Source organism: Gymnodraco acuticeps, unplaced genomic scaffold (assembly GCF_902827175.1).
Source record: "Gymnodraco acuticeps unplaced genomic scaffold, fGymAcu1.1, whole genome shotgun sequence".
NCBI lineage: Eukaryota > Metazoa > Chordata > Actinopteri > Perciformes > Bathydraconidae > Gymnodraco > Gymnodraco acuticeps.
The window spans coordinates 409,637-421,755 of record NW_022991739.1 but is presented as its reverse complement, the minus strand read 5'-3'; the positions used below and the strand labels follow the sequence as shown (position 1 = coordinate 421,755).

General features: G+C 41.9%; 1 protein-coding gene across 1 annotated transcript in view; it reads right to left on the bottom strand.

The window, feature by feature from the left end:
* Positions 1–12,119, bottom strand: part of LOC117534867 (nesprin-2) — an 87,308-nt gene that overhangs the window by 69,218 nt on the left and 5,971 nt on the right. Inside the window, 20 exon segments of the mRNA XM_034199118.1 lie at positions 39–173; positions 596–1,273; positions 1,348–1,506; positions 2,004–2,171; positions 2,452–2,553; positions 2,681–2,818; positions 3,363–3,515; positions 3,645–3,847; positions 3,947–4,043; positions 4,299–4,467; positions 5,202–5,314; positions 5,475–5,639; positions 6,959–7,096; positions 7,199–7,312; positions 7,533–7,622; positions 7,806–7,906; positions 8,059–8,258; positions 8,907–9,097; positions 9,366–9,458; positions 9,543–9,620. Coding sequence (XP_034055009.1) covers positions 39–173; positions 596–1,273; positions 1,348–1,506; positions 2,004–2,171; positions 2,452–2,553; positions 2,681–2,818; positions 3,363–3,515; positions 3,645–3,847; positions 3,947–4,043; positions 4,299–4,467; positions 5,202–5,314; positions 5,475–5,639; positions 6,959–7,096; positions 7,199–7,312; positions 7,533–7,622; positions 7,806–7,906; positions 8,059–8,258; positions 8,907–9,097; positions 9,366–9,458; positions 9,543–9,620 — 3,285 coding nt within the window.

Genomic DNA, 12,119 nt, shown 5'->3' with positions numbered 1-12,119 from the left:
AGGTGAAACCGTTTTTAAATGTATAGTCCCTGTCATACCTCCCACTGCTTTCTGACTGAGTCTGAGAGGAGCATCAGGTCCTGGAGCTGGGGCCCCGTGCAAAAGGCCCCCAAACACTCCACAGCACTGAGGAACTCGTCGAGGATGGAAGGCTGCAGAATCTTTAAAGCTTTCTGCACACAAAGACATCAAGCTGGACAAACATGCAAACAATGGCAGCTATGCAAAGCACAACACAGAGCTCTAAAGAAATGTGCAATCATTCAGAGTTTCATTTTGAGATTCCAAGGTCTGGATGATGCAAAAAAAACAACGCATTTGCTCTGTTGTAAAGATTTGATAAGGAACACTTTGATGGAAAGCTGGTTTTACATTCACTAGAAGACAGAAATAGAAATGTCTCACACTCATTAGCAGGGGCAAAAAATAAATAAAGGTCAAAACTCTTAAATAAAAATGTACTTTTAATCATTAAAAATCATCAAAACTATGTTGTTGATGTTACTATATAATACTATATAATATACTTATTTTTAGATGGTTAAAAAAAAATCTATTAGGGCAAGTGATGTGTTTCTGTTTCTTAAAATTGTACCTGTTTCTTCTTGGCTTGGGACACGGACACCTCTCTGCCACCAAACAACCTGATGGCTTGCTGGATGCGTCCCTGCAGGCGAGACCGGGCCTTCTCCAGCCGGCTCCTCGCCATCGACTGCGCTTTGGAGTGAACTTCACTGCGGACCATCACCAGAGGCTGTGGAGAGGGTTTATCACTCTGTACAGTGTTGGGTTGCCCTCTTATTCTGGTTTTCAACGTTTGACTTTTTGAGGAAGAGGAGCTTTCCTTTACCTCTGGGTCTGGACTCGTCACATGTTTAGACAGAACTGGACTTTTTGGTCCGACTGGGGTTTGGATCCTAGCAGGTAGAGGTTGATCCTTTTGACTTGGACATGAAACTTGAGTGTTGGATTTAGAAAATAACTGGATTACAGGTTCAGCTTGAGTTATAACAATGGTTGGTTTATCATTTGTATTCACAGGCTGATTCTTGGTCCAACCTCGAAGACCTGTCATCCTTGGTTGAGGTGTAAAAGATGGAGTCTCAGGTGAAGTCAGACCTGGGTCCTGGTTTTGCAGCATCACATTCCCAATCTGGTGTACATGTTTGGTTCTGGCCACAACCAATAACCCTGCCTCTGGCTCTCCTGGAGTCTTACGGGATGTTTCAACATGTTTCAGAAACCCAAGAGAACAAAACATTCCAAAAATCTCCTAAAAAAGAAAAAGAAAATAAGCCCAAGCAACTATTGAACAACTGAAGGTTACCAGACATTTATTGAACTGACCTGGCAGTGGGAGACTGCCTCTGAGATCCTGTCCTGCAGGTCAGAGGTACTGAGGTTCTGTAGAGGAGAGGTTTTCTGAACTCGTGCCACAAGGTCCAGTAGATCCTGTCCCTCAGATACAACCTGATTCTCAAGCTGCGGCCCTCGAGAAATCAGCACCTAAAGAGGATTATACCCAGTTTTATCATTTCAGTGGGCACACATATCACAGGCCACTGGAAGAGATGTCTCTTTCAGTAGAGTCTGTGCAAACATGTCATATCTGGCAACATAGTCAACTAAGGAATAATAGAAAAACATGCCAAACTGCTATAATACCTAATGTATACTGTAAGTAATAACTAGTAAAATTACATCAGAAATGTATTAAAAATCTGGCAAGCTGCAATTTGCAACATGCCAGTATTTGCTATTGCTAATTCCACTGTTCCTATAATAAAAGCGCAATACTTTAGATGTATAAATGAACATGCTTCAGACCTGTAGGAGTGTGATTTGTATGCATCTATCATTTGTGTATTATGATACTGCCATCATTTGTAAGTGTTACCAAATATCTTTTGTGAAAAGGACTCATGGATAATTTATGATGACTTTTACCTAAAAACAACCAAACAAACACAACAAACTAATGCCTTATTAGAAGTGTTGCTGACTTTGGCTGCAGGTTCCAATGCAGAGCGCCCTCTGTGCTTTCTGTCCTCCCTGTGCTGGTGCCAGTCCAGAGCCTCTGAGCTCCAGCGGTCCAGCTCAGCCAGACGGCCCTCCAGCCCCGACGCAGCCCGCTGCAGCTCTGCACAGTTCGTCTCTGCTGCAGCAAGCACCTGTCAGACACACACAGAGAATCAGGACTGAACCCTGTGTCTAAGTTTATCATACTAAAATACAGGAGAGCTACACTACTGTATGTCCACAGGATAAGAGATCAATACAAAATCTGTGGAAACAATGTCTACAACCACCGTGTTTCTCTCTTTTTCTAATTTGCTCTTTGAATCGCACACATAATAAATCCTCAGTATGGGTTTAGTCACCAACTACAAGAAGGAAGACGCTCTATTGAAATGCATCACAGTTGGTCAGAGAATGTTTGCTGCAGGCTACCTGTGGGAGAGTTTTTTGGAGGTTCGCTGTGTTGCTTGCTTGCAACTCTGTGGATGGACTGAGACATGAAAGGTCCACCTCGGCCATCTTCTTACTCAGTCCCTAAAAAGTAAAAAGAACAAGAAGCAAAAAGGATAAACCAGTTAAGGCACAGAAGGATTTAAAAAGATTGTCTACTGCTGCTGATTTTTATTTAGTCATCCATTAATGAATATGTAACTTTAACAACCTGTAGTTTCTGCCTGGTGGCCTTCAGTGGGACGGAGGCCACCTCCAGCGGCTGCCTCAGTAGCCAGCTGGCCTCCTGGGTCAGTGAATGCATCGTTTGAAGAGAAGGTGGACCGACACTGGGCTCCGATGATACTTCCTAAGAAGAACAAGCTTTATGAAACCTTTATTGATGTCTGTTTGCCTCTTATGTCAACAACAGACATTCTGTTAATAATGAACATTTAAAATCCTTTGAATTAATTCATTAAAGGTAGGGGAGGTAAGAATGGAGAAACCAGCTCGAGTGCGCTAGAATTTGAAAGTACACAACCGGAAAAAATCTGCCACTTCCTTCAGACCTCCTTACAGAGCCCCTCCTCCAACACACACGAACGCGCACATGACCAATGAGGGCACGAGATAAATTTGTGCACAGATGGAAGGCTGACAGGCAGGTAGGCCATCCAGTTACTTTAGCCGGGCCGGCTCAGACGATTGGTCGTGCTTTTTACAGCGCCACGGCTTCCACAGATGAAATTTTTGTATGTATTTATTGTCAAAGCATTTCATGTATTCATTGCTATCGGGATGTTAAGAGCATTCCATGGAATATAACAAAGTGTTTCTGAAGTGAATTACCTACCCCACCTTTAACTGTGTCTTCATGTATAGTCCGTGTGGAAAGAAGAGTGCGTACTTACAAACATGGTCCTCTTCATGCATTCAGCCCACTGCATGTTAACTTTGCTGAGTTGCTCTGCCATTGTGCGGCTGGTTGTAGATTCTGTCACTTCAATGAGGAAGTTCCCCACTTCGTTTAACTTGGCTTGACATGACGTCCACTCGCTCATGTCCTACAGTAACCAAACCAACAGGTCAAAACAAAAAAGAAAATGATTTCAGTTTCAAACATTGGACTTTATAGTGAGTCATAAAGGATTATTTTGAGTTATTCATTGACAGAATTCCAGACAAGAGGTTACCTTCGTCCCCGCCGCAGGACACTGGGCAGGTGAGTGTTTCTGTGCCAGCCACGTCTGTAGAGAAGAGAGGCACTTGTTGTAAATCTCCCACGCTGACACCACTCTCTCCATCGTCCATCTGACAGCCGTCACAGGCTGTGTGATCTGTTCCACTTCATGTTCTGCTTCCTTCACCTGGCGAGCAACAAGCTGGGAGTCCTCACCTGGGGAGAAACAGAAACAAATCTGTCCTGTCAGTTAAACACAGAGAAAATTAAGCTAGGATTTGTGTCATATGTCGTAGAAACACATTTAGCTCATACCTAGCGCTGCCTTGCTGGTGTAATTGTTCGCCTTCTCCTTCAGGGTTTGGAGAGAGTCCATCAGAATCAAAAGCAGGCCTTGGCGCTCAACAGTTTCCTAAACAAACCAACAAAGTGATTGTGTTGAAATTATTCAGGAAGCATATCTTATCAGATGATTTACTACTTTTATATTGTCCAGTAGTAGTAATTATGCCATTTCCTTTTATATTCAAAGATTCAAAAGTGTTATTGTCATATGCACAAAGCTACAGTGTAGAAATGGCAATGAAACATGCTAATATTGTGGCTCACATTAGTATGTTCCTGGAACCAGTATAAGAATGTTTTGTCTACATGCTGAGATACTTACATGCCAGTCCAGAAGAAGCTGAAGAACTGCCTCCTGGGAAATGTAGGCAGCTTTCCAGATCTGAACCTTAGCACTGATGCGGCTCAGGACATCCAGAACAGTGTGACGGGATTCCTGGTATTCCAGTTTGATCCCTTGATATTTAGCTGTGACTCGGATATTGGTTAATCTGTTAAGATAGAAGATGTTGATGCGTAATTGTTTTTTTTGGAACCAAACAGTGAATCCTTTAATTCAGGAGTGTCAAACTCAAATACACAGTGGGCCAAAATAAAAATAAATGGGTACTAGTGGAGGGCCGGACTGGTTCAATGTTTATTGCAGAACTTATTGAAATGAAGTTATTGCACATATTAAACCTGGAACTAACAAAGCTTAAATTATTGCCTATAAAAACAACATTAAACATTAAATAATCAGTTGCATTCATTTCTTATGGCTCTATCTGCAGCTAAGAGTCATTTCTTATGATTACATTTTTCCACAGGCCAACAACAGCTTCAACAAAACTATTTCCCTCAAAAACCCAAACATGCCCTGTTGTCTCAAGAAAGAAAGTGCAGAAGGAAACATCCATGTAAACTCAGGTTGCTGCTCTGTGATGCTAGTTCAAGCAGATACTTGGCATCTCATCTTGGGTGCAAGTTCATCAATGTTTGGGCTCAGGCTCTGAGCTGAGGAGACCCTCAGGATGGAGTGAAGGTGTGCGTGCAATATACCGGCGGGCCAGATCTAATAGTAATTAGAAATTATCCTGCGGGCTGAAATTAAATCCACCAAGGGCCTGATTTGGCCCCCGGGCCTTGAGTTTGACACATGTGATTTAATACAACACACTTAAAAGTAGAATTTTTTACATTTACATTTCATTGATGAAAGAAGTTAAATAACTTTGTCACATACCGTCTTTTTATCTCATCAAAATTCTCAAGGGGCACAACTATGTTCCCCGAGTCGTCCATGTTGCGGTAGGTATCCATAATATTGACGTAGTAGCTCATCTCTTTGATTAAAGTCTAAACGAAAAACAGCAACCAACATTTATTTTATTTTCATGTCATGAGTCTCAAAATATTGTTCTGCTCTCTTCATATGTTTTCTTGCCCATAGCCTATAAGTTGTTTTAAAGCACAAGAAAATGGACTTTTTAAACAGGAAGCAATTCAATAAAATAACCTTTTGTGTGTCTTGTTGAGCTCTTGCTTCTTTAGCAGCGCCTGCATGATCTGTCACGCCTCCTCCCTCTTCTGTTAGCGCTTCCTCTGCACGCTGCAGCCACACCACAACCGAGTCCAGAGGAGGAGGAAGGCTGGAGTCCAGGTCTGCTTTACATCTCTGCAGCTGGAGAACAAAACAAATACAAAAATAGCTATAAGCACAAAACCCAGTCATTGTTGTGTAGTCCAGTGGTTCTCAAAGTGGGGGGCGCGCCCCCCCTGGGGGGCGCAGAGGCATGCCAGGGGGGGCGCGAGAGACCAGGAGGAAAAATGGTTATAAATTTTTTTTTAAAATCATAATAAAAAATAAAAAAATCATAATTTGAAAAATTATTGATTCGAAAATAATATAATGCAGTACAGTACTATTACGTCTGGGTCTCTGTGTTTCATTAAAGCTCGACTGTGTGTGTGTGTGAAACGAGCCATTTTGTGTGCACGAGCGAGAGAGAGCGCACCGGTACTGGAGATCGTTGTTGTTAGCTTCTGGTGCTAGCGAGCTACGCTAACGAATATAAGGAGCTTTTTCAACAACAAAGTGGAGGAGAGTCCTCTCCTGTCAGATTGAGAGACTCAGTGAGCTAAAGGACTCTGTCAGTGTTATCTCAGTGGGTCTCAAACGTTTTGGTCACCATTAATGTAAACAATTATTTCCGAGGCACACATTTATATGATCATTATAGTTATACAAAAATAAGAGAATAAATGAGAAACAGGTATGAAATACTATATGACAGTAAAAAAAGAATAAAGTTTAAAAGGGTGATTTGTAAAATATCCATAAAGAAAAAGTAAATCTGTTTACAGTTCTGTTTCAAATGGGTGTTGAGAGAGGTATCCATAGATCTCTCCATGTTGCTCTCAAAGTGCACCAGATTGATGCTTTTAACTTCAATATTTAAAAATAAATCTTCCCGGGGGAGCTTGCCCCCGGACCCCCCTATGTGAGGTCCATGCACACACCACCTATAAAAATAGCACTTTACCCCTGCTTACACCTATATGCTGTGAGCTGATAATCGAGCCTTCATTGTGTATTTGCGTGGGGAGTATTTGCGTGGTGTTGCAGTAGAAAATTCGGCCGGTACATTAATGGGAAACCCTAAATGTTTGAGCACCCTCTATGAAACGTCAAGCTACCCCACAGCACCCCCAAAAGAAATCTCTGGCGCCGCCACTGAGCCTGACTATTTGTGTTGGGGGGGCCCGACTTTTTTTTTTCTCCAAAGGGGGGGCCTGACAGAAAAAGTTTGAGAACCACTGGTGTAGTCTAATGAATGCTCTATAAGCATGTTTTATTTATCTGGAGAGGGATAAGAAATGAAACAGTAGGAGACACCTTCCAGATCCAAACAAACCTCTAATACCCTGCCAAAGTCACAAGAACCAAAACATGTCAGACAAACAGCGCAGGAAGCAATAAGGGGGCTGGGATTTCCTCACCTCTGCTTCTAGACGATCCCACGCTGTCCTGAGAGCACACTGCTCTTGGCTGAGCTCAGGGCAGCGTCTAACGGCAGCGAGGAGGGTCATGACTGGTCTCCTTTGCTCAGTGAAGGAGCCAAACAGGTTCTGAAACACCTGGAGAACCGGTCACAGTTATAACTTCTAATCACTGTGCAACAATACCAAATAATACACACAAATGAATGTATTCGTCAACTCTCAAAGCTCTGTGCTTACCTGATACTTTTCTGCAAAGCTTGATTTCTCTGTAGCTGTCCGTGCCTCTGACAGTTCGTCATAGGTTTGCTGCAGCCAGCAGGTCACCTCCAGCGCTCGCTCACTTGGTGAGACCTACATTTTCAACATTTAAACTGTCAGTAGATATACTTAAATGTCAACCAAGGTGATATTAACTGGTTAAATGTGTTGCCATCTCATACAGGCCTGAATTAACCTCAACTTTCAATAGCCATGCATCATATAAATACCCAGTAAAATGTACATATTTAATGCAAATAAAAATAGGCAAATATTAATTTGAGAAGAACTTATGCGCCTGGTTTATAGCTACCTGGCGTAACGGTGAAACAGCCACTGCTGGAGTGAATTGAGCAGGCAGGTTGACAGGTGAGAGAGAAAAGGGCTGGACCACAGGAAACAACTACAGCACCGCCACCAGAAGAGAAGAAATAATAACACCACTCAGTGTCATGCAGGAGTTCAGGTTTGAAAGAGGGAAGGGAAACCGTATGAAACCAGAGCACAAGTACTTCCAAGTAGTTACTTTAGAAGGTGTGGAAGTCTAAGTAACAGTAAGATTTAAAGAAGTAGTTTGATTAGCTACCTGCAGATGGTCATCCGGAGCCGGCATGTCATTGGAGTACTGCAGAAACTGGGCCACATATGTCATTATGGACTTCTCATCAGGGTCTGGAACATCGACATCTAAAGGTGAAAGTAAATACACTTTTGTTCAGTGTGGCAGAAAAAGAAGCAAAATAATCTTTCTGATTTGTATACTTTCTTATTCAACTTTTTCTTTTTAGATACAATGAAATATTATTGAGAATTGCTCGACAGCACTGAATAAGCCTCACCCTCGGGGTCCAGCAGGCGGGGGATGTGGAGCTCCCTCTCGGCCAGGTGGAAAGCCTCCTCCAGGTTCTCCTGGTTGCTCCTGGACTGAACCAGAGAGAGGTCAGCCAGCTGCGGTCTGAGAGAGCACAGGATGGCCAGGAAGACCTCTCCACTTCTCCAGCTCGACTTAAAGTTCTTCACACTGACGGAGCAACCGACCCTAGACAGAGAAAAAAGATGGGGAAAGGAAAGAAGAAGGGGAAAAAAGGAAGATCTGTCAGTCCGTCCTGTAGCAACAGCAACACTTCCGACATTGCTTTCAAGGTTCAAGGTTCTTTCCCTGTAGCAGTCACACCAACAAGCCTTCAACCTTATCCATCTGTTTTGCATGTCTTTGCATGAGTAGGAGTAGCTGTCATTCCTCCTGTGAGGAGACGCCATGGCTGCTGTAGCTCTTTTAAGGTTGCAAGTTCTTGGCAAAGATTTTTCTTTACTTTCACGAAAAACTGGAAACTTTTTTTGTTTCTTTTATAAAAAAAGGGAAAAATTATTGTAAGACTGTTTCAAGACATATTTTTTGGAGTACGCATCAGAGTTACCTTAAAGCAATATAATACCATATAGGTAAACACATATAATGTTATGGTTTAAAAATCAAATAAAACACATTACAATATTTCTGGAGTACAATATTAGTTTGTAATAAGTACGTGGGTCTGAATGGTACCCTCAGACAACCATGTAACATTGTGGAACAGCCAAAGTAAATTAATATGAGTGTAAGAGTATTTCAGCCAACTTACAGTCTATTAAAACAAGTTAAACCCTCTATAAAACATATTTTTTCAGTATTTGGTATATAACTTACTTTTGGCATTGGTCCCTGACCCACATGAGCAGGGCCTTCTTGGCTGATATCCGGAAGCGTTTGTGCAGCGGAGACGTCCGGCCCGCAGGGAGCGGGGGGGCCGGGCTGCTGGACCGCGAGTCCAGACTGCACATGGAGTCCAGAGAGGAGTGACACGAGCTGTAGGACAGAGTGCTGGCCAGCTCCTCGATCTGAAACACAGAAGGTAATACAATACATTAGCTATCAAATTAACTGTATACATCAAATGGTCATTACTTTCTTTAAAAAACAAACAATTTATAGTCTAAAAATACAGTATTGAAAAGTAACAAATATGTCCATGTTTCATTTTGTCAAGAAAAAAACCATCCTGTGTCTTACCAAGTGATAATGATGTATTAGGAGATGCTACTGAATTTGTATTTTTATCAACAGCAGGGTAATACCTTTTGGCGTACTGTTACTACCAGTACTCACATGACAGTGGAGGATGATGGTCCATATGAGTCCGAGGATGATGGAGGGCCGTCCATCTATGATATCTGGGATGTGTATGTTCACCAGCTTGATCTATCAACCATACAAGAACACATATTTAATATAATAAAACAAAAAAAAACATGGAAAATTCAGATGTCCTGTGTTGAGACTTACAGATTTCTTCTTTAGAAAGTTCAGTGCGGTATCAATGTTGGCCCTCTGCTGGAAGACCCCACGGCCCCTTTGTCTTTTCTGTGGAGACAGATTACAACATCAGCTCTACTGTCATTGTCACAATCCTAGTTTTTTGTCAACATCCTAGTTTTTTGTCAACATCCTAGTTTTTTGTCACAATCCTAGTTTTTTGTCACAATCTTAGTTTTTTGTCACAATCCTAGTTTTTTGTCACAATCCTAGTTTTTTGTCACAATCTTAGTTTTTTGTCACAATCCTAGTTGTCCGTCTTGTCATCATTTTATGTTGAAATTCTGTTCTCCCTGTGTCTTGTCTTCCTTGCTGTGTTTTCCCTCATGTGTCTGATTGTGTTCACCTGTTGCCCTTGTGTTTCTGCCTCCCCTGCCCAGCTGTGTCTTGTCCTGTGATTACCCTTCTTTGTATTTAGTCTTGTCTTCCCCCTGTGCTCCTTGTCGGTTCATTGTCTTTCCTGTCACCCTTCATGTTTGCCACGGTTAGTTTTGTCTGGATGCTACCTTGTGTTACCTACTCTTTGGATACTCTTGCGTTACCTACTTTTTGGATTACCTCGTGTTACCTACTCTTTGGATTACCTCGGTTACCTACTTTTGGATTACTCGTGTTACCTACTCTTTGGATTACCTCGTGTTACCTACTTTTGGATTACCTCGTGTTACCTACTCTTGGATTACCTCGTGTTACCTACTCTTGGATTACCTCGTGTTACCTACTTTTTGGATTACCTCGTGTTACTACTTCTTTGGATTACCTCGTGTTACCTACTCTTTGGATTACCTCGTGTACCTACTCTTTGGATTACCTCGTGTTACCTACTCTTTGGATTACCTCGTGTTACCTACTTTTTGGATTACCTCGTGTTACCTACTTTTTGGATTACCTCGTGTTACCTACTCTTTGGATTACCTCGTGTTACCTACTATTTGGATTACCTCGTGTTTTGGATACCTCGTGTTACCTACTCTTTGGATTTAACCTCGTGTTTACCTACTCTTTGGATTACCTCGTGTCTACCTACTTTTCTGGATTACCTCGTTGTTACCTACTCTTTGGATTACCTCGTGTTACCTTACTCTTTTGATTACCTCGTGTTACCTCATCTTTTGCGCTTACCTCGGTGTTACCTACTCTTTGATTACCTCGTGTTACTCTACTCTTTTGGAATTACCTCGTGTTACCTACTCTTTTGGATTACCTCGTGTTACCTCTCTTTTGGATTACCTCGTGTTACCTACTTTTTGGATTTACCTCGTGTTACCTACTTTTTGGATTACCTCGTGTTACCTACTCTTTGGATTACCTCGTGTTACCTACTCTTTGGATTACCTCGTGTTACCTACTTTTGGATTACCTCGTGTTACCTACTTTTGGATTACCTCGTGTTACCTACTTTGGATTACCTCGTGTTACCTACTCTTGGATTACCTCGTGTTACCTACTCTTTGGATTACCTCGTGTTACCTACTCTTTGGATTACCTCGTGTTACCTACTTTTTGGATTACCTCGTGTTACCTACTCTTTGGATTACCTCGTGTTACCTACTCTTTGGATTACCTCGTGTTACCTACTTTTTGGATTACCTCGTGTTACCTACTTTTTGGATTACCTCGTGTTACCTACTTTTTGGATTACCTCGTGTTACCTACTTTTTGGATTACCTCGTGTTACTTACTTTTGGATTACCTCGTGTTACCTACTCTTTGGAATTTACCTCGTGTTACCTACTCTTTGGATTACCTCGTGTTACCTACTCTTTGGATTACCTCGTGTTACCTACTCTTTGGATTACCTCGTGTTACCTACTCTTTGGATTACCTCGTGTTACCTACTCTTTGGATTACCTCGTGTTACCTACTCTTTGATTACCTCGTGTTACCTACTTTTGGATTACCTCGGTTACCTACTCTTTGGATTACCTCGTGTTACCTACTCTTTGGATACCTCAGTGTTACCTACTCTTTGGATTACCTCGTGTTACCTACTTTTTGGATTACCTCGTGTTACCTACTCTTTGGATTACCTCGTGTTACCTACTCTTGGATTACCTCGTGTTACCTACTCTTTGGATTACCTCGTGTTACCTACTCTTTGGATTACCTCGTGTTACCTACTCTTTGGATTACCTCGTGTTACCTACTCTTTGGATTACCTCGTGTTACCTACTCTTTGGATTACCTCGTGTTACCTACTTTTTGGATTACCTCGTGTTACCTACTCTTTGGATTACCTCGTGTTACCTACTCTTTGGATTACCTCGTGTTACCTACTCTTTGGATTACCTCGTGTTACCTACTTTTTGGATTACCTCGTGTTACCTACTTTTGGATTACCTCGTGTTACCTACTTTGGATTACCTCGTGTTACCTACTCTTTGGATTACCTCGTGTTACCTACTCTTTGGATTACCTCGTGTTACCTACTCTTTGGATTACCTCGTGTTACCTACTGTTTGGATTACCTCGTGTTACCTACTTTTTGGATTCATGTTTAAGTTTTTTTTATTGTCAACAGCTTTTTTTGTAAATAAAGCTCGCTTT